This window comes from Gouania willdenowi, chromosome 14, assembly GCF_900634775.1.
Source record: "Gouania willdenowi chromosome 14, fGouWil2.1, whole genome shotgun sequence".
Classification (NCBI taxonomy): Eukaryota; Metazoa; Chordata; class Actinopteri; order Blenniiformes; family Gobiesocidae; genus Gouania; species Gouania willdenowi.
The window spans coordinates 6528737-6556323 of record NC_041057.1 but is presented as its reverse complement, the minus strand read 5'-3'; the positions used below and the strand labels follow the sequence as shown (position 1 = coordinate 6556323).

At 36.6% G+C, this 27587-nt stretch overlaps 3 protein-coding genes across 3 annotated transcripts; 2 read left to right on the top strand and 1 right to left on the bottom strand.

Annotated features, from left to right (window-relative positions):
• Positions 1-33: 33 nt before the first annotated feature.
• vps36 (vacuolar protein sorting 36 homolog) lies at positions 34-27245 on the bottom strand. The gene is made up of 15 exons (XM_028466187.1): positions 27110-27245; positions 9236-9421; positions 8992-9060; positions 8830-8900; positions 7135-7249; positions 6978-7061; positions 6457-6543; positions 5192-5224; positions 5036-5113; positions 4483-4617; positions 3630-3695; positions 3078-3142; positions 2640-2724; positions 540-616; positions 34-395 (listed from the first exon to the last, which is right to left on the bottom strand). The coding sequence occupies exons 2-15, from the start codon at positions 9329-9331 to the stop codon at positions 314-316; spliced, it is 1143 nt and encodes a 380-aa protein (XP_028321988.1). The 5' UTR covers positions 9332-9421; positions 27110-27245; the 3' UTR covers positions 34-313.
• proser1 (proline and serine rich 1) lies at positions 9626-20216 on the top strand. Its single transcript, XM_028466188.1, is given in 14 exon segments — positions 9626-10177; positions 10298-10363; positions 12245-12313; positions 12426-12520; positions 12619-12712; positions 12933-13043; positions 13209-13307; positions 13630-13708; positions 14628-14720; positions 16551-17785; positions 17788-17858; positions 17919-17929; positions 19387-19523; positions 19604-20216. Coding segments are annotated over 14 exon segments (2325 nt in total). The 5' UTR covers positions 9626-10132; the 3' UTR covers positions 19724-20216.
• Positions 22543-27587, top strand: LOC114475420 (erythrocyte band 7 integral membrane protein). The gene is given in 9 exon segments (XM_074783826.1): positions 22543-22700; positions 25237-25340; positions 25429-25501; positions 25604-25686; positions 25780-25983; positions 26902-26991; positions 26993-27037; positions 27126-27218; positions 27221-27587. Coding segments are annotated over 9 exon segments (852 nt in total). The 5' UTR covers positions 22543-22636; the 3' UTR covers positions 27317-27587.

The window sequence follows — 27587 nt, the reverse complement described above, 5'->3', positions numbered from 1 at the left end:
TGTGTATTATACATTATTCCAAGTGTTCCCAACCCACACTCTAGCTACACGCTGCCTAATACAGTCCTCACAATGAGTGAGACAGTTATTGAAACTAATTCAAGCTTACATCATATTTTCCTGAACCATTTTCTTATCACACAAAGCCACAGTATTTCTACCCAACAATGTAAATATGAACCCTCCTCCATTTGACCCAAAGAAAAACAAAAATTACAGATATTATTTAATCCAGTTCTTACATAAAGTTTTAGGATTATAGGAGAAACTGAATATGTACACAGATTTATTACAATAGGCGTACACCTGCATCTCAGAAAAGGTTTGGGTAGAATCTCAAACCCTCTACGGAGTCGTCTCTGCAGAGATGTCCCATTTTCTCAGCCAGCAGCAACCTGAAACGCAACACGCACACACGAGACAATGAACACCACTAAAATAAGACTACTGTGTTAAAACGGTCTCATTGTTGAGCGTGAACGATATCACGGTGTTGATTGTGGTGATTTCATCAATCATTCTGATGCTGTTTTGCTCACCGTTCTTTAGACAAAAGCACTGAGAGGCCCAGGAGCTTTGCAAACTCCTCTGCAGTCAAAGAGCCTTTGTCCGTCACCTATGAAACAACCAAAAACAAGAAAAACTTGGATTAAACACACAAAAAGAAACTTTTCTAAATATTTTTTTAGAAACAAGATGTAAGATCGAATTCTCCGAATTTCGTGTTCGAAATGTCATACTAACGCACTACTCATGCTAACGCACTACTCATGCTAACGCACTACTCATGCTAACGCACTACTCATGCTAACGCACTACTCATGCTAACGCACTACTCATACTAAGTTTGATGTCAAAATGAGTATGTAGTGCGTCCACATTAGATAGTATGAAAAGATTGAAGAAATACCAGGATGTATACTATTAGGGGACATTTTTCAAGTATGCACGGTTGGCACACTAGTCATTCTCAACTGTCCCATGATGCATTGCGAGCGAAACGTAAAGTTGTCCTTAAAGCCAAATATCAAACATGCCGTTTTCAAAATAAAAGCATCTATTCTTGTCTTCCATCAGTTTTTTAACGCTTTTGTAACTAGGGGTCTTGTTTTGAAGTGAACCAGAAGTTTTGTCAGTAGAACAATGGAGGGTCTCTGAAAATCTCCAAAATTTTAGCATGAAATGTGTTTAGATGCTAGTTTGATGGATCAAATAAACACATGTTGATATTCTGCTTGGTCACTTTCTCACTTAAAATGTTTTCAGAACTTTCAAAGATGGAGAATCAGAGATATTTATCCTCAGTGTGCTTCAGGCTTTTGTAGGTTCCAAATGCATCTTGGGAAACTTGGAGGTAAACTTCAGTGGGAACGCTCATCATCCTAACCATACTTATGTATAGTATATAGCAGACAGTATATAGTCATTGAGTTTGTAGTATATAGTACATTCGGTGCCATTTCGAACACAGCCTCTGTTCTTGATATTGTTGGAAAAGTTTTACATCTTGCATTGTGGGGGATGAAGTCCTGTAGACGGATTACGTAGAATTGTTTTTCACTTCATTCTTACTGTGATTTCTTGTGTTTGCCCCAAAAAAACTCTGCCAGAATGACTTCCCAACACATTTCTGGTTCTTTCACAAACTCAAAGTTGTGGTAAATCAATAAAAGATGTTTATTTTGGCTTTTACATGACATTATTTAAATCCGGCCAAATTGAATGTCTGGCGGAGTGAGGTGATATCGCTGGGAACACTGGGAACAAAATTGGAGCCAAGCCAATCACTGTCCTCCTTGTCTGACAAAAAAAACACAAGAAATCACAGTAAGAATGAAGGAAAATCAGTTTTATGGATCAGTCTACGAGACCCCACATCCCACAATGCAATGTGCGAAACCTTTTCAACAATATCAGTTAGAGTTTTTACAGTAAAAACAGATCGATCTTTGATGTATTTATCTATAGCTGTGTTTCCAATGCAGTTATTCGCAAAATAAAAGGGCTGTTTTTCAAGTTTCCACAAAGTATAAATGCGCTTTGACCGTGTTTCAATTGACGGTTGTTATGGAGCCTTGTAACTCTCATCAAATCTCATCATAAGCATTCTTTGTTCCTTAGTTGTTTCACGTCTAATGTGGCAATAATAATTTTAAAGTTCAATGCTATGAAATGTCTTGTCTACACGTACCGCGCCATGTTTTCTCAAAGAGAAGTGGTCATGTGACCAGGTATGTGACGTGTATTTGCGGAAAAAGTGTTTCCATAGCACTTTTGTGATATATTTCAATATTGAAATGTCTGAAAAACATCTCTTTTGCGATATTTGAGTGTGTTTTGGAAATTCTGATGTTTCCATTACCAGTTTTTATTGCGCTATTTAGATTTTGCGCATGAAGAATGTTTAATGGAAACAAAGGTTATGAGGCCTACACTATGTCTTCATCTGATTAACTTTTTTTAATGTGTCCAAGACTTTTCTGTTTCTCTCTGCAACATAACATTTTAGCTTATCTTTTATCTTAAAGGTATAACAGTTGATTTATTGAATACTATCAGAAATAAGAAACACGTTTTTTTTCATCCTGTGTGCAAAACTGAAGAAAAAGGACATTGAAGCTGAAAGCGATCAGTCTTACACTATCCAGTGCGGAGGCTATCATTTCCTCTTCACTGTGAGACTGCAGCTGGACCACCATCACGCCACTGTCAAACACACGCAGCCTACATGCAAAACAAAACACATGGAGGAACGTGTGTGGCACAGAAATCATGTCAACAAATTACATGTCGCGCTGTTATTTCATCAAACAGAGCAGGAGAGTGTTAAAGGTCAGGCAGCAGTAATGTAACCAACAGTGGGGGGAGGGGGGGGAGGAAGGGGTGCCTTTCTAAAGCCAGGGGAAGTGACAGGAAACGTCAGCTGTGGAGGCCTTCCAACAACAGGAAGCCAGACAGGAAGAGTCTGCTCATTGTTTGGATGGCAGTGAGAGAATTTCACATTTCTCCATCAACATATTGAAATTCTTTACGGCTTTACTTTACTGTTCTAACATGGAAATACATTACGAACTCACCTTAGTGGGAGCTTCAAAGACTCAAACATCTTACATGCATTCACCAAATCTTCAGGAGACAAAAGCTGTGGGCAAAACAAAAGAGGAGGAAAACATGTATGAACAATTATTCCAAATCCAAGTTATTTTTGTCTTCTTTTTTGAAATTAAATGTTAAGGTTTCATTCATTCAGACAACTTTTGTGTTCAGACAAATTTACTGTCATTTTCATTCATTTATTTGTTTCGAGCATGAAAAAGAAAGAAAAACATTTTTTTTAAACACTGTTTAAAATGCAATAATGTTTGCTCAAAAAGTAGTTGGAAGAAGAAAGACATTCATTTGATCTCCTGTCAGTCTTCCTCAGAGGCATCTTCTGATCGCTTTCATGATCAAAAAGAACTCATAAAGACACATGAAAGCGATCAGTAGATGCCTCTGAGGAAGACTGACAGTTGTCAGTCGAAACATGTCAGGAGTTAAAAGTAAATCTCCTGAAATAAGAATAATAGGTAGCCATATTAAAAAAGGCTCATTTTCTACTAATTTGTGTGCATTGATGTGGCGATCACCTCCATCCCTCGTGCACGGTTAACGAGACAGTAGACCTCGGTGAGAGACATCATACCTCCACGTTCCTGAAAGGGGAAATATAGGAAGAACGGATGAAGAACCCATTGTAGGGATCCAGTTCAAAATAGAATTTAATGGATCAAGAAGAACACCGCAATGATTATACAGTAATAAGAATAAGAATAAGAATAAAATAACATTTCATGTGGAAATTATGAACACTCTCGGATGAGTTCGCTTTTAAAGACAATGTGGTTTGGCCTAAAATTGAGGAAAAGTGCCATATTTGGCACGCTAAATTCAAAATGGCAGATTTGCTGTTGGATTTAGGTTATAGGTCCAAATTACATTTTTGCTAGTCATGGTCCAACGCATATACCTACAGAATGCCATCCAGCTAGTTCAAACCAGTGAAAAGTTACAAACTCAAGGTGGCGCTAATGAGTCACAAAACAGCATCAAAAAACGACACAAAACATTTTTCAGCAAACTACAGACTATATATATATATATATATATATATATATATATATATATATATATATATATATATATATATATATATATATATATATATATATATATATATATATATAGCCATACACAAATCCAAGTAAGGTGGCAGTAAAATAATAATTAAATCCATACAGAAACAATAGCACCACCTTTGGTGCTCGGGCTCTAATAATAATAATAATAAATTGTATTTTATATAGTGCTTTTCATAGACGTTCAAAGTGCTACAGAGTCAGTAATTGAGTGAGTAAATGGATAGAACGTTAACTAAACAGGAGCAATAGAAAGACAATCTAAGCCTATGTCAGCTGTTAATGCTGTGTTAATAACACCCACCTCTAAAGGAGCCTGCAGCATGTCTCCCAGCTGCTTAGCCAGCTGCAGGTGATAATGAGTCCCAGATCCATGCGTTTCCCTGGTAACAGGGTTAGCGATGCCCATGCTCAGAAGGTAGGACTTAAATCTTATAGTCTAGGAAAAAGAACGCAAAGAAAATGTAGTTAAGACAGAAATGTTGGTCGTTTGTTTTTTAACAATGATTTGTCAGATCCATATGTGAAAAATTGATGTTTTAAAAATGCCATTGATTAATTTTTTGCATGAGAGGGAAATTCAAAATACTTTTCAAAAAAAAAAAAAGTAATCTGTTTTTGAGATAAAATTCTGATATTTTGCAAACGTCATCTACAAAGACTCCAAGATTTTGTCATTTTTAATGAGCAGTGACAATGTGTTTAGCATTTTGATATACTGTAGTTTCAATTTTTGATCAATTCAAAATATGTGTGGAATTGGCAAAAATTGCAGAACTTTCTTCAGTATTGAAAAAGACGTGTATTTTGTTATTGATGTTTTGTGCTCCGTGTCTCTCTCTCTCTCCACGTCTTACCTCGTCCTCTGATATGTCCCCCTGCTTGTCTTTGATTTTATTGGCTATAGATCTGGACACTTCCACCATCTCTTTAGCCTGTTGGTTAAAACACCACCTAGCAAATTACACCACATGACTATTATAAATGTACGACTTAGTAAAAACTAAACTAACCTTCTCCATCAGTTTGCTGAGGTCTTCAAAGGCCTAAAAAAAACACATGTTAGATTGGTTAGAGTGGTTCCTCCATGTTGTTGGTTTGTTTTGATGCACAATAACAGAACATCACTTATTTTTTAACCGCACTGTGTTTTTATAGCTGAAAAAATAACTATGAACACACACAGTGACACAAAAATACACAAAACAGCAAAAATACACAAGTCTCCAAAAAAGGGTTTTAAAAAAAAAAAAAAACACAAAAATGTACACATTTACAAAAAAATACACAAAATGACAACATAGACAAAATGAGAAGAAATATACATAATAAAAAAAATTACACAAAGAAATACAAAAAATGACCAAAAAAAAGAATAAGACAAGAAAAATGACACAAAAAAACTAAATGACAACAAACACACAAAATGACAAACACAAAAAATAGCAAAACCACTCAGAATGACTTTAAAATATACACAAAATTGATCCAAGAAACATACAGGAATTACAGCAAAAAACACAAAAGGACAACAAAAATACACAAAGACAAAAACATATTTAGAAAACAAGAAAAAACAAAACAAAAACAACTCTAAAAACAGAAAATTACAACCAAAATACACAAAATGACCAAAAAAACATTTTAAAACAAGAAAAAAACAAATGACTTAGAAAATAGAAAATTACCACCAAAATACACAAAAATGACTCCAAAAAACACAAATATACAGCAAAATATACAAAAGGACAACAAAACTACAATACATATTACAAAGAACAAAAATGACAACAAATTCACAGAAACCCTTTGTTTTTTCCTATAACTAATGCTCTCAGATTGATTATTATTCTAAATACTAACATGACTGTTGATAATGTGGCCCTCGGATCAGACAATCACATTTTTGTCGCCCTCGCTGTGATAAAAGTTGCTCATCTTTGCTCTAATGGAGGTTTATTCCTCATTTTTTATCTTAGATCTTACTTTTTGTTTTTTCATTTTTAGTGCTGTAATATGATTGTGTTGCATTTGGGCAAAATAAATGAAATAAAGATAAAGGAACACCACAAACCCATGTGATGTACTCGGCTTGATGATGATTTTTGATTCGTTTACCCATCAATGATTAGTCAAACTAATTTGTTCTGCAAACAACAGCCACAAGTCAGCAAAAAAAATGTGCGATTTCGGAAATTTCTATCGACATTTACATGAAAATAAGAAGAAAACCAAAAATCCCACTTTTAAGTTCCACTGTGTTTCTGCAGTGTAGTACCTCAGAAATGTTCTTGTCGGTTTCTTTCCGTCTCTCCTCTATTTTTCTCTCGATACCAACAATTCCCACAGCTCGTGTCCTTCCTGCCTGCTTGGACACACACACGCACACACACGCACACACACACACACACGAAGAGTAGAAGAAACTAATGAAGAGACTTTAAATACAGGGAAAGACAACAATCAGGGGTCAAACTGGTTAACTGATCTTCGTACATAAGTGAATTAAAGTTATTATTATGTTAAAGTCCTTGTTGGAAGACGACCAATAATGTAACTTTGTTTACAGCCACATGACTCGACAAAGGTACAAAGAGACTAAATCTTAAGACCAGCACAGTTTAGATTGGACACTAAATTTCATTTTTACCTCAGACAAATTTTTTTTTTTAGAAATCAGGTAGATTTGAATCATAAACAATTAATAATAAACAAACAACAGCGCCATCCTGTGGAAGACAACCTAAACTACCAGTTCCATAGTATTAAACATGTATTATTGATGGTGAAGCCTCTGACCTGAGGGCCGACAGGACTGGTTTGCGACACAGGTTTTTCCTCCCATCTTCTTCGAGTCATCTCTTCTGTTAATCGCCTGTAAAACTATCAGATTACACAAGTTTAGCCCCGAGCTCTGGAAAATCACAAGCTGAAATGAATAAAAGTAATTTATCACCTCAATCTGGCCGTGTTCTTTAAAAGACAGCTTGATGTAAGAATACTTGCTGTTTTGGTAGGGACCAGGTTCCTTGTTGGCAGCTGCTGGATGCAGGTGGATTACTATCTTTGCACTAAAGAAAGAAAGACAGCAACAGTTCAAACAATAAATGACTAAATGTTGACGATAAAAACGCTGATTCTCTGAACTGATGAGCAGAAATACATTTACAGACTATTATTACGGTGTAATAATACATTTATTCTTAGCCTATTACACAGCACGGTTATGGTTACACTACGTAACATCAAAATCACAAAAAACTTAATTTCATTTATGTAGTCTTTTTAAAATAACTTCAATTATGAGATCTGGTTTTTTAAGCCCTCCTGCATTAACCCTGTGTGTGCAATGCTACGCCTGTGGAAGTTTATACACATGTAAAAACAGATATGTGCATATATATAGATGGAAATTAGCGTTTAGCTAAATCCGACGTGTTTACAATATCGGCTGTAAATGAATACACACTTTCCCACTGAAATAGAAAATAATTAAATACAGTAAGTAACACTTGTTCTTAACTCTGAGGTAAACAAATCAAATGAAACACTAATGTCCTGGTAGTTTTGTTAGTTAATAACACCCTAAAATTGTAATTTCATCTCTTACTGTGTGAAGGAAACACTGCTTCACTGTTTAAAGCATCTTTAAATGTTGTAATTCTACTTCTACCACAGTTTATTTTAATAATAAATGCACATTTTTGTGGGTACTCATTTTACTGACGACCTGATAAACATCGAAACATAATAAGCCTTTTCACACTCTCGCTCTGGTTCAGTTCTTCCTGCATTAGGTCAAAGGTCAAGAGGGATAAACCCGCCATGGCTGATGGTGTAGGAAGCGAGTCAGACAGAGATTTTGATTATTTTTTGTCGTTGGAGCGTTGATTCCATAAAGGATTTTTTGTGCAAACATGGCATCAGTCTCCAAGGCAGAGAGACAGAGTTATTTTAAACTGACTGATATGTATGGAAGCCCATTTCCGCCACTAAAAAAAAAAAAAAAAAAAATCACCAACGAAAGTCATAATTATGAGAAAGAAAGTCATAATTATGAGATAGAAAGTCATAATTATGAGATAGAAAGTCATAATTATGAGTTAGTAAAGTCATAATTATGAGATACTTAAACACATTTACAGCAGCTTGTTCATGTGGTGAGCTGACACTGAGAGATGGCTGATAAGACTACCGTAGAATACTTTAGACAGGGCTTTACAAATTATGAAATACTTTTTTTGCTTGCAAATTCACATAGAAATATGCTGAGTAAACGCACCCTTGAAAAGATACTAAGCAAAAAGAGGCTCTGGTGTCGAAAGGAAAAAACTGATGTGGCTGAAGTGGCTCAGTTTATTGAACAACAAATGGAGATTTCTGGTCAGTGTCATGGGTACAGATGGATGTACCAAAAATTTTTCTATCTCATAATTATGACTTTGTTTCTCATAATTATGACTTTACTTCTCATAATTATGACTTTCCTTTGTGATTTTTTTTTTTTTTTTTTTGTGGCGGAAACGGGCTTCCATACATATCAGTCAGGCTCTACCCCACACTACTTCAACCATAGATGGCAATAAATGATTCAATAAATCTATTCTACAGTCTTAAAACTGTCGGTATAACAAAGGTATTTTTTTCTTGCCTCTTTCCTATTCCTGCAGCTTGCTCCTCAAAGAAGATGATAAGTGACAAGGGCATGGAAATGCAGCATTCCTAAAGACAGTGGCAGAAAACACAAAACCATGAGCATAGTGACGTGAAATAATATAATATTTTACTCTTTGTAACCAGTGTGTAACTATACCTGATTTTTTACGTCCCTCCATATAAGCCTGTGGGTGCTCAATAACACAGCCCCTACGTCCATCTTTGCCTGGTGCAAACAACACAAACATATTTGTTATTACTGGTGGATTTGTGACACATTTAGCACTTAACAGGATATAGCTACATGTTTTAATGTTATTGTTCAAACTGTCGTGTGTTTAAGCTTTAGAATGAGAAACAAATTATACGGTCAGATCTAACTTATTGTATCCTCTCCTAACCTTATCATCTCCGTCATAAAGTCTGACACCTCGCTGCTGGATGACTAGAGTTTCGTTGATTTCCAAAAGACCGTTTGACCAGGAAAATCGATCCATATTTAGTGACTACTAAACTATTTTCCCTGCGGTACTTCTTCTGCTAAGGCACGGTCTATGTTTACTTCCTGTATGCTGTTTGAAAAATGCCTGTATGGAAACACAAAAAAGAAAACGTAAATTGCATTTATTTAAAAAAAAAAAATCACAAAAATACATCCATAAATATATGAGTAAAAATGTCCTTATTGTTCATTTTATTTAGTCTGGTTATTATTTTTTGTTCGCTTTCCTGAGTTAAGACACATTTTTTGGCAGGCAACCTCAGAGGACCTAACGTTTCCAGCGCCAGCTGTCAGGGGCTAACATTCTATAGACATCTATGCTAACATCGCAGCGATCGGGTTATTCTTACGATTCTATCAAATTTGAAATATTATAATGTCCTGTGAGAAAGGCAGACGCTGTTTTAAAACTAAGCTTGAACGAAAAGAAGCATAATAATATGTTTTGCATTCTTCGGTTCAGTTGAATCGCTCTGGTGTAAGGGGTGAAGTAGCCGTAGCCTGCTAGCTTGTTGTTAGCCGCCGACAGATCTGGTGCAGACAGGTTTCATCTGCTGCTGTTTGGAAGTCATTGTTCAATTTGAACCGTGTGTTACTTACCACCATGCGGTGGATAAATAATCGAATGAGTATATTTTTATTTTCCAAATGTGCACACAGCTGTGAATTTAGGCCATTAGTCTAGAGTCAGTGATTTCGACCTATATAATTTATCTGACACCACTTTGTCGTTGAATCGTTGTGATTGGCTCTTTTGTGAAATAGTTACTTTAAGTCGTTGAATAAGTCTGCCAACATGGATAAGAAATCCTTTGATATTGTCCTGGATGAGATTAAAAAGGTAAGCAATAGAGGACGTAGAATTGGAAACGTTTATGAAAGATGCTAAATTAAAATCTGCTAGCATCACACAATCCCTGGATGTACCCTGAGACAGACACTGTGCTATGCTGTGTTTCAGTGTGTTCTGACCGATCAGCGGATCAGAGCCATCGAACAAGTGCATGGGTATTTCTCCAGTGAACAGGTCAGTGGGAAGGACTTACAGATGCATAGATATTAAATATAGACTGTAAAGTGTTGGAAAGTCTGTCTTTACATGCACATTTTTAAATATTTCTCTCATTGATTGCGACATTGCAGTACTACCTTCACAAGGGTACATTTGGGACTTAAACAACTTTTGCATCAAATAATCTATCCCACACCCTGAAAACAAAGTCCTGCATTATTTCTTCTATACCAAACACTTGATGTGATACATCGGTATTGGTAAGCGCTAGAATTATTGACGACCATGCTCTCCCCAAAGCTTGAGCCTTTCAGACATTTTTATTTCAGTTTAAAAATATTTGATGTGATGATTTTGTATAAAAAATTACAAGGTCTTGTGTAAGGGTGTAAGAATAAAAAAACGATTTTTCATTGCGATATTTCACCGCGTAATTATCGTATCAATTAAAAAAATGTCCAAATCAATTTTTTAAATCATGATTAGAGCTGGGACGATACCATTTTGTCCCGATTCGATTTTAATCCCGATTATTGGGTGTCGATTCGATTTAAATTTCTATTTTACAAGTGTTGCGATTCTACAGTGACGATTATCACAATTTTTTTCCTTATCCAAACACATAACTTGAATGCACATCACATTCAGTCATTCACTGATTTATCTTTATTTATTCAGTGATTTATTATTTATACTGAAATAAAGAAAACAAAACCTCCATCAGAAAGGAGGTAAACATGTACATAAAAATTAATTTGTACACAACTTTTTGAAGTTAGTCAATTGAAACGTATATGTTCATCAAGTGCTTTGGAGTGTCTAGTTTTTTGTGTAGGAACAAGAGCTGGTTAACTTGCTGGTAGTTATGAGAAGTCACAATGTATTGCAATGTGAAGATCGGCCTCATTTTTCTGTCTGAGCCACAGTTCAATTATTTCTTTTTCCCCTCATACTAATGACAGAATAACGTTTGTTTGTGTGGAAAGCCTGATTTTATTAACTTCTTACATTCAGAAGTGATCAGTGCACATTAGTCGTTATCATCTGTCATTAATGTTACACTTGTTTACTCTGTAGTGTGATTTAACTGTGGCTTTATGTTGGACACAGTGTTAAAATAGTTGACCAGCGTGGACATCATTCTGTGGTCTGTCAAGAGTTTCATTTCACAAGCTGCAGCTGACGTGCACACAGTGGCACAGTGCACTCACTTGTTGGTGCATTAGCCCCACCCAGTGGTTGCCCACAAAATGTGAAAAATACAAAAAAAGCAGGATCGATTGTTAAAATCGGCACCCAAAAAAATTGCGATAAATTGTAAAAAAAAAAAAATTTTCCCCACCCTTCATAACATTTGCATAGCACGTAAATGCTCGGTCACTAGGTGTCAGTGAACCACATCAGACCTTATTAAACTTCCTCAATGCATTTTAGTTTGGAAGTTGATTGCACTTTATTTTCATAAAACATGCTGGGCACTTTAATAGATAATAATGTGGTTACTTTAAAAAAAAAAAAAAAAATTAACCGTTGAAGAAGTAAAAGTTAAACTTTTTTTAAATTTGACAGTTTGATAAACACACCACTTGCTTTTGATATTGGTACTTGGATTACAGTTGGTTACCATTTACTTGTTCTCACAAGTAAAAAGAAATTTGTAATTATTGATATCGTGATATATCGCAACGTATATCGTATTGTTTAGTATCAGGATATATCGTATCGCATTGTCAGATTCATGGCAACGCACACCCCGAATCTTGTGGCATTATTTTGATTTGCATGTTTGTCTATATGAAAGTCAAAATATAAGTATCACTTGTACATTTTCCAGGCCATTGCAGGTTTGATGCTTTTTCTTTTAAGTTATTATAAACAATGTACAAACATCTGCAGGTGATGGAAATACTGAAGTACTTCTCGTGGGCTGAGCCTCAAATCAAAGCTGTTAAAGCTCTGCAGCATGTAAGTAATAACATGATCTGGTTCTAACTTTTAACGATTTTTATTTTGTAAGGTTTTCTCTGCGTTTTAATTATGTATTTGAGAGTGGTTCTGTTTCCTTTGTGTCTTTTAGAAAATGGTTGCCATCCCTACAACCAAAGTTGCAAACATCCTGAACTGCTTTACCTTCTCTAAAGACAGACTCATCGTGTTGGAACTGATAGCTTTGTGAGTACTTTTTAAACAATAATTACATTATGATGGCTTTTTATGCCACTGCTGGTAATTCAACGAGTTACTGATTATGCTCGTCACTTCTCATACAGAAACATTTCAGATGCCCAGAATTATCGTCCCGTGGAGGATCTGTTTCGCATACATCTGTCTGAAAAGAAGCGTGCACGTAGGATACTAGAGCAGGTGTGTGCACATGTGTAATTTGAAGCTCAAGTCTCATGAACAGTGTTCATCCTGCAACGTTATTGGAAGTGCACAAACCAAGAGGAAACACTGATTCATATTAAAATGTTCTTTAAAGCCTTGAAAACATGACAATCTAATATTAAAAATGCATTATTGTGTTTTATTCAAACTTTGTGCTATAAAATTCTCAATTGCACAACTGTTTTGATCCCTGTAGGTGTGTAAAGTTGGCTGTAAGGCTCCTGTAGCCATGATCTCTTCCTGTGGAATGATACCTGGCAACCCCTACCCTAAAGGTCGGCCCAGCTTGGTCACCGGCACATTTCCTGTAAGTATAAACACTAATGATTTGCTATAGATGCAGCATCATATGGGAAATAAATTGATTAAAAAAGAAAGTGATTAATAATCCCTGGTAAGAAGGTAAAAATACAGAAAGTTAAAGGATATTTTAACAATGTTTTATCTTACTAAATGGCTTGTTTGTTTGTAGGGAATTCCTCCTCTGAAGAAGGAAGGTGACAAAAAAGAGGATCCTAACAGTATGGAAGGAAAAGGAATTGCTTCCCGTATTTTAGGGCCGTTCAAACCTGTAAGCATCAAACCAGAATGAGACCTGTGCACACATACACATTTTATTCACTTTTGTTTAATTTATTTTTCCTTTGCGTGGGTACACGTCATATGTGCATTGTGTTACATGTCTGGAACACATAATGAAATGAAATGTAAATATTGAATAGTGACGAGGAGTGGTGAGATCTCAGATTACTTAGACAAAAAAAGCTTTATTTCACATGTCAGATTATGTATGTTTTGTAATGCTTTGACAGATGAGCAAATGCTTTGTACTGTATTCTAAATTAATTGCTGGTGGTGATGCTAATTTAAAGGCATTATTGTTATTTTTTCAGTTTCCATCTAGTTATAACCCTCATCGACCTGTTCCTTACCCAATACCACCGTGTCGACCTCATGCCGTCATTGCACCAAGTAAGTTACTTTACAACTTCTGCTTAGTAAGTTTATGCTCTATAGCAGACATGGGCAACATGTGCTCCCCAAAATGAACACACAATATTGCTCCAAAAACACATTACAGGAACATACACAAAGGACACCAAAAATACACAAATTGACTGGAGAAAAAATTGACAAAATACACAAAAACTGAAGGAAAATATAGAAAATGACAACAAAATTACAAAAGAATGACTTTTTACACACAAAACAAAAACAAAAATACACAAAATGACTGTAAACACACAAACAACACAGAAAAATATACATAATGTCAAGAAAAATATACTAAGACAACTAAATGCAAAAACATTCAGAAAACACACAAAACAACAAAAACACACAGAACATTAACAAAAATGATGGGGAAATATACACAATGAAAAAAAACAAAAGAATGACTCATCACACACAAAACAATGAAAACACACAAGAAAACAAAACGAGAGAAGAATATATACAAAACACTATAAAAACTGACAAAACGACAACAAAAAGACAGAACGTTAAAAAAATGCTACATGACGACATTATATACCTAATGACAACACAAACAACCTTTGTTCTTTCCTGGTTGGTCATAATTCTAAATGTTGACATAAATATTGATAATGTGGCTCTCAGATCAGATACAATCATATTTTTGTGGCCCTTGCTCTGATCAAAGGCTCCATCTCTGCTGTGTAGCACCTGTCAGTGTTTAAAAGCAATCAGCTTTGTGTTTTTCAGGATTTAAGATTAACCCAAAGCTTAGATCAGTGTGTTCTTTTGTTTTATAGCCAGTTATGACTGCAGGAGGCTCAGTTAGTGCACGTCTGGTATCGTGTGTGTCTTTGTGTGTGTGTATGAGTGTGTGTGGCAAGCACAGTTAATTATTGCAACTGCTACTCAGGTGCGTACAACAACGCAGGCCTTGTTTCTATAGGAGGGGTCATTACGACCAGCGTGGCCCCTCCCCCCTACAACTCCGCCCACAAATTTGCAGGTACGATCAGATGCAAGTGTGAAGCTTGGTGCTTAAACGGCCAGCCCAGCATGCTGCTTTCCTCTGCTCGTGCAGTTTAACGCCCTGACCAGGTGACACGTCGTGGGTGTCTTTAGTTCTGGTGTTCACTGAGTGACCAGAAACAAAACTAAAAAAATGGAAGTAATTGGAGAGATGCAATTGAATAAGACTAGCATCATAGCATTTAATCAAAACAACCTTTATAAAAGTGCATTAATGACATTTCCATGTTACTCTCACTTCACAAATACTTTGAGGTCTTTTCAAATCCAGCTAAAATTATATTCCTAATAATAACAACTCTGTAGTTGCTGTTTTCTGGTCAGCCAGTGTGTGTTTCTTTTGATTTAAAACAACGTCTTTAAGTCTAAACTAATGCTCGTGCTTTTTTTCTCTCTGAAACCTTTGCTTTGTGCTCACATTTAACATGCATCGCTTCCAATCACTCTTGACATCGTCAATGCAATAGACGCCCGTAGATGTGCATAACCATAAATGTTTAAATAGAGATGCTTTGTGGGTTGATGAAGGTCACTTAGGGGCAGATTTACTAAGATTCTCAAATAAAATGTCCATAATCTCTTGCGTGCTTGGATACTTTTTTGTGCCGATTGCGGCGCAAATCGGTGCACGTGGAGACAGGGTTGAGATCTACATATTTAGATGAGCGTTTTGCATGTGTAAAGTGTTCAAAATGGAGTATGTAGAAAAAAATGTAATTAAATTGAAGTGAGGTGCACTTCGGCGAGACTCTTGCGCAATTGCCGAAAAGAACGCGTAGAGACACAGACTAGTTAAGTTTTAATATTACCTCACACACAATTTACTCTGCTTTTTCATTACGTGGCTGTTAATGTAGATTAGTTTTATTTTAATTTCACTTAATTATTTTGAAGACAAACGTTCACTTGGAGCATTTAACATCCATTATTTTTGTCTTCTCCTTGAAAAATTAACTGCAGCCATCTCAAGCTGTTTCCATTACCCTTGGAAATGTGCAAAATCTAAATAGCGCAATAAAAACTGGTAATGGAAACACCTGATACGTCTGGACAAAGAGAAGGCGAGTCATTTCTTAGCGTTATACTTTAAAATTATTACTGCCACATTAGACAAACAACAAAGGAATGTGGAGTGTTATAAGGAGGTTTGGAGCGTCCATCTTCCAGCAGCGAAGTCTCGCGGGATGAGTTTTCACAGGAGTTACGAGGCTTCAAAACAACCATTTATGGAAACACGTTGAAAAAATTATACTTTGTTGAAATTTTAGAAATATCGCTTTTATTTTGCCAAGAACTGTAAAGGAAGCACAGCTACTGTGACTAAAACTGTTAGTTGCCACCTGTTTGTGGGACGTGCTAAATTTATGCAAGAAAACAGGCACCACAAACAGTTCAAGGTTTGATAAATTCAACTGTTCACACTGCGTTAATTATTTCCATTTTCTGCTCCCAATATTTTGTGCCCCACAGCTGATAACCCCCCCCCCAATTACGTATTCAGAGGCAAACGTGCTTGTAATATTGCATGTTTAAGTGGGGTTTGCACCCGTTAATCAGTTTGCACATGTTTTAACACACAAACCTTTAGTAAATCTGCCCCATGATAAGTCGTACAAACTTTTGCTCAAAGGTAAATAGAAGCATTTAGGGTTGCTTTTCTTTCCTGCTCACAAACAGTTTTATTGGCTGTATTTCATTTTGCCTTTGGATGATTTACCTTCAGTTTATGAATGAATGTCAACATCCCTGTAGAAAATATTTGATTTGCTATGACTGATGTTTTGGGACTGACCTTTTTTTCTTCTAGGTTACAACAAACCAGGAAACCCACAGCACACCACCCCCGGAGTCAAAAGTGGCCCCCTCCTTATTCCTCATCATGGCTCCACCCCCTCTACACCGGCCCCGCCACGTGCCTCTCCTTCCCAGTCCGGTCCAACTACTCCCATCACCCCAGTGTTCCCTGGCATGGTGCCGTCCCACAACCCCAACGCTCATTCTCCATCTCCAGCGCCGTCGCCGTCGGTGATCAAAGCAGGACCGCAGACGCCCACGCCATCATCCGTCATCAAAGCCCACACTCCCTCAGGGACTCCGCGTGGGACTCCAGTGCCAGGCAGTGGGGGCTTCTCGTCCTCGCCGTATCACGGGGGCCGACCATCCACTCCAGCCACGTCCCGTAGTGGCCCGGACCCCCAGTCTCAGATCAACTGTTTGGGCCCAAACCAGCAGAGGGTTTACTCCCATTCCACAGAGCACCAATCAGGTGCCACCTTCCCAGGCATGGCTACACCAACAGGTAACCCCCCAGGATCCGTAATCAGAAGTTACACCCCATCTGGGCCCCCGCCTCTTCATCCTGGATCCTCCACCACCATCAACCCGAGTTGTTCCACACCAGGCCTGAGTCCCAAGCCTTCTCCTGTCCATTCCAGCCAGGCTGGGGTGCTGAGTCGACATGGGGGGGGCAGTGACACTAACAGCACCCTGCCTTCTGCTTTCAAGGGCACCTCTCGCTCCAGCACGCCCTCTCTCAGCTCACTGGTGGCCCCCGGGTCAGCACAAGCTGCTCTGGCCCGTTCTTTGGGACTATCGCACCCCTCGGCTTCCCCCCAGGTGTCCCTCCCCAGCCTTCAGGGGCTCCCCCCCAGCCCAGCACCGTCTCATTATCATGGCCTTCCTTCCTTCACCTCCCTGTCATCGTCCCTCCCCCACTCCACCATCACTTCATCAATGTCTGCGATGCCTCCAACTACGGGCATGTCTAACCACCCCCCTACCTCTATGTACCCGGGCCTGGGCCCAAACGCGCCCCCTGGTGCTGCCTCCCCTTTCGCTCTAGGCCTCACCTCTGCCCCCTCTATATTCCCAGGCCTCCCGCCTGGAGCTAGCCCCACAGCCTTCCCTTCCCTGGGCGTCTCAGGGGGACACGGTGCAGGGAGCCCAGTGTTAACGTCATTCATGGGACTGGCGGGGGCGCCGCCCACCTCTGTGGGGTCAGTGGCACCTCTGCAGGCGGGCAGCAGCTGCTGTAGCGGCAGCTGTTGGAGGTCCCTTCATCTTCACCAGTTTTACCAGGATTTGCGTCAGCATTCAGCTCCAACTTTCAGCCTGGGTAAGGTTCTAAACCAGTGGTGCCATACTCATTTTAGTTCAGGGGCCAAATACGGACCAGTTTGATATCAAGTGGGCCACAGATTATTGGTGGGGAAAGAAGGAATTTCAACAATAATATGCCCCTACTTTGCACCTCCACACCTTATTCATGCTAATGAAAGGTGTCGTGTCATAATAATGATACCATAATGTCAGCCTTATGTATAAAATGTCAGGTGTTATTGATATCAGTTCCTCAGGATCATTCCCTAAATTTACTTGATTTTGTGATTAATTTTTATTTAATTTGGGGAAATTTTGTGTAATAATTTGAGTTAATTTGCAGGATTTTTCGGAAAATTGAGTTATTTCAAGAATTGCTTTTAGAAATGATTACCAACATGTGATGTAAACATGGGAAAACTGAGCACTGGCTAATATTGTCAAGTTTCATTGAATTTGTGTATTTTGAGGGACTGCAATATCTACACCAAATTAGTTGGTTATTTAAACATTGACTCCATGTTTTTCTATCATTTTTATTTTTACACATGTGGTCTAAACTCTGTCATCCACAGCACTGCACTGTGTAGTTTGACTGTTAGCACGTCATAAATTCACCTTTGTACCTGTGATCCAGTAATGAAGGGTAGTCAGAGTTTATGGACTGTTTATAACTGGAAAATGGTGACATGAATCTCATCAGTCAGATCTGTGATAGTGAGCTCCAAGGAGCAAAGGTTTCACCAGCCTCCTGTTCTACTACGTCCACCCCTTAGATTAGAAGCTTGGATTATTCCTACTCCATGTGATGTTTAGTGGCCGTCATAAGATTTGTTATCTTGGGAAGGAACAAGGGTTTGAAATGCAGACCTCACCCTTTGTTTAAGTGGAAAAGGAAATAGATTCTAGTTCACATTATGAGTTTTATATATATATATAAAGAAATTTAAGCTGTTGTGTTTCACTTTGAGTTAAATGTCAGTTTTTATTCTTAAAATTTAGCATTTCACCTCAATTCAGTACTGTGCAATGTTTGCTTATTATTAGGCCTTTATTTAAGTCAGTGGTTCCCAAACTGAGGGGCGTGACATCATGACAGGGGGCGCAAGAACGGTCTTAACGGCCAAAAATAGAAAATCGTGTTTTTTCTTTGCACTTAAAGAACTTTATTATTACTGTTCTATAATATTACATTACATGTTTTGAAGATTAGTAACAAGTTTTTTTTTTTACCTTTTTTAATAAATAAAGGTGACTTTTTAGATCATTTTTGCTGAAATAGTTTTGCGATTTTGTTGACAAACTTGGAAAAAAGTTTGAGAATCACTTTTTTGTGCAAAGCTCAATAGGTTTTTTTGTGTCATAAATCAAAGCATAGATTTTAAAATGTGATTTATACGATATAATCAATTAATTTTTTTAATTGAACATTAAAATAATCTGCTGCACTAAAGCTGATGAAAATTGAAAATGTATTTGTTATAAGGAAATATGAGTTGACCAGCCTAATGTGAAGGGTTTGTTTTTTGTCCCAGTTTGACCAGGTGGCCTCCAGCCTCCTGGTAGCAGTGGGTTCCCAGGCTTACTGTCCTTCCCTGGGGTACCAGGTTTCTCTCCCTCTGGCCCTCCCACTGCCCTCAGCGGCCTCCACAACCCCTCCATGCAGGCCGCCCTGCTGCAGGTGACCCTCCTATTTATATTAGCACTTCTATAATTACCATCTTCATACTCAGTCTAAACGTGTTTAAAATCCTTCACCAGGCACATCCGACGTCTGCTTTAGAGAGCTTTGCTCCTCAATCCAACACTTTCCCAAACTACACAACAGGAAGTCCTTTCCCTCTTCAACCAGGCCTGCATCCTCAGCTGGGATGGCAGTGAGTTCTTTACACTCTACCTCTGAACAGGTACCACATTCTGGCCTCAGGATTGCTTTTGAATCTCTCTCTCTCACTAATGATGAAATGATGAATACTGTAAATATCACTAGTTGGATTGTAAATGTAGACTTTCCGTTCTTAATGTTTGCTGACTCATCCTATAAATGAGTCATGACTATAGAAAATCTAGGTTGACATGATATCACGTGATACATTGATGTAGTAATATGTGGTTTGAGCAAAGAGGAAAGGACATACCTATGAATTTTTATTGCTGTGAATCTGATAAACTATTGTCAAATGTTTTTTTTTTTTTATTTCCATCACATTTCCACGATACAGAGTGGATACAGAACTTTTTATTGTCTACAGCAGAGGTTCTCAACCTTGGGGTCACGAGACACTGGGAGGGGTCGCCATAAGTCTTAAGAAACTAAGAAGATTTTTTTTTTAAAACAATTTGAGCCCATTTTTACTTATTTTTACCCTTTTTCCACAACAACAAACTTTTTCTTGCCATATTTTTGCTCCTTTTAATGTATTTTTGCTACATTACTCTCATTTCTTCCCAAATTTAAAGGTCTTTTCTTTACATTTTCCCCACTTTCAAGACATTTTCAACACTTATAAACCATTTCCACCACTTTTCACAGCTAATGTCACATATGTTGACCCATTATTGTCACTTTTAACCTCTTTTCACCATATTTCATGCTTATTTTTGCCAATTTAACCACATTCACAATTTGTCATGCCATTTATTTGACGGTTTAAACTAATTGTTGCAATGTTTACACTTTGAACCCTTTTACCACTTCTTCTGTCTGTTTTTGGCCATGCTAATTTGCAACTTTTAACCAATTTCTGTGGTTTTTAAAATCACATTTCACCAGCTTTTCCACCATTTTTGGTCAATTTTAACCCATTTTATTTCTGATTAAAACAAGATCTTACATTTTTAAGATGACCATACACTATGGCACAAATAAAAATAAACTTACTAGATATCACAGATTCATAGAACAAAGGACCATCATTTTGCTGACTTTATGGATGAGCCCCCAATGGGTCGCGGGCTGAAAAGGTTGAGAACCACTGTTCTACAGGAACAATGTGAACGAGGCAGCTTTTTCCTCTGTTGTTATTTTAATGTAATTCATGATTTATCATTTGTATGTTTACAGAGTTTATTTTTTAACTTTAACTGCAGGCACACAGTCAGTACTGTTAACACATTTTTTGACATGTATAAACATTTCCTTAACGCCTAAAGAGGAATTTGGTTTAAGTGAACATGATACATGTACATCTTTATTTTTCAGCGTTTGTTTCTTTTTTTTTCTAACAGAGTGAAAATATACTGTGCAGCAAATCTATTCCAGTATTTTCTCATGTTTGGAACAGTTAACACGACGTAGCTTATAGTTTGAAAGTGACAGTTTGTTACACTGGTATGTTAGGCTCTCTTTTGTATTCGTACCTGTTTTTAGTTTCAATTCTGCAGATGAACCTCTGATTTTGTAGCTGTGCGAGTTTGTGACCATCAGGTACCAACTAAATAAAATGCCTGATGCCAACCAATGTTTATTGTGTTTAATTTAATTGCATCAATGTGTCATGAACCTATTGCTGAATGGAAATTCCCGTTCATGAACAATCACCAAAGTTTGCATAATGGTCCAGTAGTCAGATGACAGATTGTCTCAGCTGTAAAAACAGGCCCTTAATCTGAAATTCTTGGGAAATTCCCCACAAATCAACTACAGTATATGTGCTACAGATTTACAACTTTCACCGAAATGTAGCCCCAACGATGAAGAAACATTTGTACATTTAAACCTATTAATTATGATGTCCATCACTTCTCCTCCCACATTATTTCCTTAATTAACGTCAAACCTGCTAAAGCACATTTTCAGGCTGTCCTAAACAAACCGTCCACAGTCACGGGTTTATCAAAAGAAATTCAGCCTACAGTGCATCAAAATGTTTGTAAATTGTATTAAAAACTTATACTTGCTAAATGCATTTTCAAAATTAAAAAATGACAAAGGCCCAAATATTTGGTCATCCACAAATCTTTAGAAAATGTGTACAGAAATGCACAATCGGGATGAAACACTGACAATAAAGGAACCAACCTAAAAATTTCACAAACATCAGTCTATTACGATGTAAATTAATTCATTAAACTATTTCAGAACTGATATATTGATCCAGATTCCCTCTAAAATCCTTCCGTAGCGTAAGGTCTATATTTAGTTAAATGTTGTTCAAATCTGTTAGAAATAATCCTGCTAACAAACAAAATATTACCTTCTTACACTGTAAAAGCTATAAAAACTCTTATTTACTGACTTAGGATAGTTAAAGTACAGTTAATTTTAAGCTTAAAAAAAAGGTGGGTTTTTGTTGTTCTTTGAGAAAAAAAAAAACATTGTTTCCTTGTCCAAATATTAAATATACAATATATATTTCATTTTTTTTAATTATTTAATTTTAATATTAAGAGTTTTTTAAGCTGCTATTGATGTTTACCATAGACATTCCACAATTATAGAGGTATGTAGTATTTTAGTTATTTATTTGTTCAGCTTTATAACTTCCTCATGTGAAGCAGGAAGTGACTTTAGTTCCAGTGATCATACGCACATGATAATTAAAGGTTTGGAATAAGTTTGTCTTTGTGCAGAATAGTCCAGCCTGTATGTGTTTATCTATGAAGCTGTTAACAATGTGACCAGTGAATTTGGTTGATGATCAGCTCGGAGTCATAGCCACGCCCACACTAGCCTCTAACCACATTATACTGCAGCTTTAACTACTTGAAAAGCCTGTCTCACTTCCTCCTGATTTTGAAAGAGCCTCTTCCTACACGTCTGCACGCCACTGTCGCTCTTGGTTTCACCACTATATGGAAATGGAGTCCCAAATGGAGAGCCAGAAGAGACGATCAAGGAGTAATGAAGACTTGATATGTAAGTTAAAACCTGGTTTGTCTTTCTTACGTAAGTGATTTGTTAATAGTTTAAATTTGTCTAAGCTTACATCAACAAATGACTTGTTGCTTTTCTCTGAGTGCGTGTGTGTGTTTTAATGGTGATGTCGGCCTGTGTTGTGTACTCAGTGACGAGAGGAGCTCACCTGTTCAGATGGAAAACAGACGAGGGCAGAGTGTAACTCCATTGTCATAGAGATAGAAATCACGCGGTGGTGTAGAGATAATCGCTCCCATAAGCATGTGACTGTGTTTGTGTGTCATTATTTAAGCTGTTGTGGGTCAAGTTTATTTTTTTAGTTTTTTTGAAATATTTAACATTAACTCAATAAATCAGACATGTTAAAGTACGGATGAGTATTGTATTCACTTAAATCCAGTTTTTCCGAATTTAAAATTTTTTACGTTTGTTTTTTAGGCTATTTTTAAAAAAATGTTGTTGGAGAATTTTCTCTTCTGTTTTTTGGACAAGTTTTATGTTTTCTGTTCTCGCGGGATTTCCAAATATCTTCATAATTCAGAGAAAAAAAAAATTGCACATAAAACAGAAAAAAATTATTGGGGAACAACAAACGGAAATAATTATCTAAAAAAAAAAAAAAAAAAAAAAAAAAAAATTACTCCGAAAAAAGAAAATTGTCTAAAATAACTGGAAAAAACAAAAAAAAAAAAGAATTCAGAAAAAACAGATTTTTTTTTTTTTTATTTTTTTTTCAAGTGAATGCAGTATGCTTCCGTATCAAACTCATTTTAGTTCAGGGGCCAAATATGGGCCACAGATTTTAGGTGGGAAAAAGAACAATTTTAACATCATTATGCCCTATAGTTTTTAATATCAGTCCGGATCTTTACTTCAAAAAATTTTGTACAATTTGGAGGAATTTTGTTGAATTGTTTGTGAGAAATTGCAATTTGTGGGAATAATTCAGAGTTCTTTCCACAATTTGCTATTAATTCATGTGAAATAAAGTTAAACTACAAGCCTCTAAAAATATTGTAGTTTCATTAAATTGGTGGATCTGATATATCTAAAACTGGATTGTTTGGTAATTAAAACAATAATTCATGTTTTCTCTGTTATTTTTACAGTCTCCTGCATGCAATAAATCCCTTTTATTTCATTAAGAAATGAAAAAACAGACAATCAACAATTGTCTGTTGTAAATTTCTCGACTAATATTTTTGTTGAGATTTACAAATGATTGATGAGGAAACTGTTTTTACTCAACAGGTTGTTTTTTTTTTTTAAAGGTGGGACAGGATGTTCAAAGAGCTCATCCGTGTACAGGAAATCATTACAACCTACCATTACCAGTTAAATGATTCATGCAAGACCAAAATCTACTCAACATGAAACCAGAACCAGCTTAAATTAATTCATTAATTTAACTCAACAGGAAGCTGCTCGTCTTTAGCTGAACAAAAGTTTGTGGTTTGACTCACAGCAGCAGATATTTCCACCACCAGAGCAAAAGATCTGACAATAAAAGCAATGAACAGGGTCCAGGGATCACTGAGGCACATGTCCATGGCTTTTATTAAGGAGGATTATTTACAGCGTGTTTGGAGAGATTGTGTTACACGAGCTGTCATTTCACTGTTTGCTTTGTATTATATGGAAACGTCTTGAATATAAATGGAAAAACTAGATGAATAGAGTGGTGGTGATTACTGTGTTGACGCTAAACATTAACGTGAATTAGAAAAAAAGATTGATGAAAAGAAAACAGATCTGTTATTCTTAATAATCATTTCCTATTAAAAAAAATAGGATTATTGTATTAAAAATAAATATATTTAAAATGGAATATTAGAGTATGATTATTTAAATAAAATTATTCTATACATTTCTATTATATTTATAATAAAACATTGTATAATATTTATAATACAAATACATCATATTTATTATAAAATATTTGTGTACAATATTTACAATAAAAATATTTTTATATAGTCATAAATATTGTGTAATATTAATAAACATTATATAATATTCATAATAAAATATTAAATATTTATAATAAAACATATTAATAATGAAAATATATAATATTCATAATAAAATATGATATATTTTTTTAATAGAATATATCTATATTAAAATATAATATTTATAATAAGAATATTATAATTTACAGAATTAAGTAATCTTGGGCCATGATTAAATAAAAACCTTAATACATTATGAAGTATATATTATACAATCGTTAAAAAACTATTTTTCCATTTCTTTTTCTTTTTGATAAATCTCACGTTCTAGCTGGTGTGCTTATACAGTACGTGCACACTTTCTCCCATTTAAGAACCACTGCTTTGAATCTCTTGTCAAAGAACAAAACGGGCAAAAATAAATCACTTTTATTTACAAAAAGATGCAAATCTATTCAAATTCACTGGGGTTCACAGCGTATTTGACCCCATACTCTTTACTTATTAGTTTTCCTCATGTACAGTAAGTTTTTTTTTTAGCTTTAACACTAATAATAAGCAGATTGATGGTTGTTTTTCCTCAGCTGATCGCACAGGTTCTCTGGGCTGCTGTGGATGGGTCATCGTCATCATCTCTGGCTTCTTCGCATTTCTCCTTTTCCCCATCACTATTTGGTTTTTACTCAAGGTGAGCGAGCGCAACGACACCAATCAGCGTATTGGATTTCACACTTTAATGGATGGCAAGTAGGAAAGAAAATTGGTTGTTTTTGCAGATTGTGCAGGAGTATGAGCGCGCTGTCATCTTCAGACTGGGCCGAATCACTGACAGGAAGGCTAAAGGACCAGGTTAGAGCACAGATACATGATAGATCCTCCCACATGCAGATAAAGGAATAGAAAACATGTAAAAACTCCCCATTTCTTCTTCCCCCCCCCCCCCCCATATAGGAATCTTTTTCGTGCTACCATGCACCGACTCTTTTGTGAAAGTAGATCTAAGAACAGTTTCCTTCGATATCCCACCACAGGAGGTAAAAAAAACCCAAACACCACCACCATACATGATGAATAATAAGCCAAATTTTGTCGTCTCACAATTCAAAATGCATTACTTTCTCCTTCAGATCTTGACCAAGGATTCAGTTACAGTTTGCGTGGATGGAGTCGTGTACTTCCGGGTCAGCGACCCCATCGCATCCGTGGCTAACGTAACCAATGCTGACTTTTCTACGCGCCTGTTGGCTCAAACCACGCTCAGAAACGTGTTGGGAACCAAGAATCTGGCTGAACTCCTGTCTGATCGGGAGGGGATTGCTCACAGCATGCAGGTACGAGAAGGTCCTATTGGGGATTTGACAGATGTGTCAAACTTAAGGCTCGTGGGCCAAATCTGGTCCAGTTTGGCTCACAGGAGAATGTGAAAAAAAATTACAGAAAACATGAATTATTTTAAAAATGACCATCTAATTCAGATGTAGATACTCAGCCCCTCCAATTAAATAAATTAAAGGCTGTAGTAAGGCAAAAAAATGGGAAAATTTTAAAATGCCCCAAAATGGAGGAAACTAAGAATATTTTGAGCCTATTTTTACCATTTTTCTACAACTACGCCAAACTTGCCATATTTTAACCTATTTTCATCACTTTTTGCCATATTTTTGCTCCTTTTGATTAATTTTGCTCCATTACCCCCCATTTCTGCCACTTCTCCATCAAATTTCTTCACATTTTTTTTCACTTTCAAAACATTTCACCACTTAACTCCTTTACATTTTTTCCACCTAATGTCACATATGTTGACCCATTATTGTCAGTTTGTACCTCTTTTCACCATATTTCATGCTTATTTTTGTCAATTTAACCACATTCACAATTTGGCATGTCCATTATTTGCCAATTTCAACTAATTGTTCCTACTTTTTCTGTCACTTTTAAGCTAATATGAACCTTTTTTACCACTTTTTCTGTCCATTTTTGGACACTAATTTGCAACTTTTAACCAATTTCTGTTTTTAAAATACCATATTACCATATTTTTCACCATTTTTGTCACTTTAACTCATTTTACTTCAGATTAAAACAAGGATTTACACATTTTTCCTTGTGTTTTGGGTGTTTTCCCACCTTTAACATGCAGTCCCTGAACTAAAATACAATCCATAGTTACTCAAATTATCTCAAAGTGCCATATTTTTATATTTATAACAATACGGTACAGACAATATCTCAATACTTTTCTATTCTAGTCCAGCTTAGATGAGGCCACAGACAACTGGGGCATCAAAGTCGAACGTGTGGAAATCAAAGACGTGAAACTGCCAATTCAGCTTCAAAGGGGCCATGGCTGCTGAAGCTGAGGCTTCACGAGAAGCCCGAGCCAAGGTCAGGAAGATTGAATAAATATATATATATGAGATCAGAAACAAGCACCTGGTCCAGTGTATTGATCCCTACCTCTCTTGAACTGCAGGTGATTGCAGCAGAAGGTGAGATGAATGCATCTCGGGCCCTAAAGGAGGCGTCGCTGGTCATCGCCGAGTCACCATCGGCCCTTCAGCTCCGTTATATCTGCAGACGCTCAACACCATCGCAGCAGAAAAGAACTCCACCATCATCTTCCCTCTGCCCATGGACGTCATCAGCCATTTTATGAGGAAGTGAGAGAGATGCGTCACTCCTTTGGTCATTATGTTACGCATAATACAATTATGCTGCAGACAACAATGGCTGTTCAGATTCTTTTTTTCAGATTAAATGTTAGTAATAGTATGTAATTTGTTAAAAGAAATCAATAATTAAATCAGCACAGGATGATACACCCATAAAAACCAATTTACCTCATCAAATGTATGTGCCTTCAACATTTTAACCACGTATGATTGTGTGCAACTCAATGTTTTAAATAAATGTGTCATTCTTTGACGAAAAAGTG

Excerpts from the sequence above, each read along its gene's own strand:
- vps36 (XM_028466187.1), bottom strand. The coding sequence starts at position 9,331 with ATGGATCGATTTTCCTGGTCAAACGGTCTTTTGGAAATCAACGAAACT. Across the intron at positions 6,544-6,977 it reads CCAGTCCTGTCGGCCCTCAG|GCAGGAAGGACACGAGCTGT; the intron begins GTCAGAGGCTTC and ends GTGTCCAAGCAG. Across the intron at positions 3,696-4,482 it reads TGCTGCAGGCTCCTTTAGAG|GAACGTGGAGGTATGATGTC; the intron begins GTGGGTGTTATT and ends TTCCCCTTTCAG.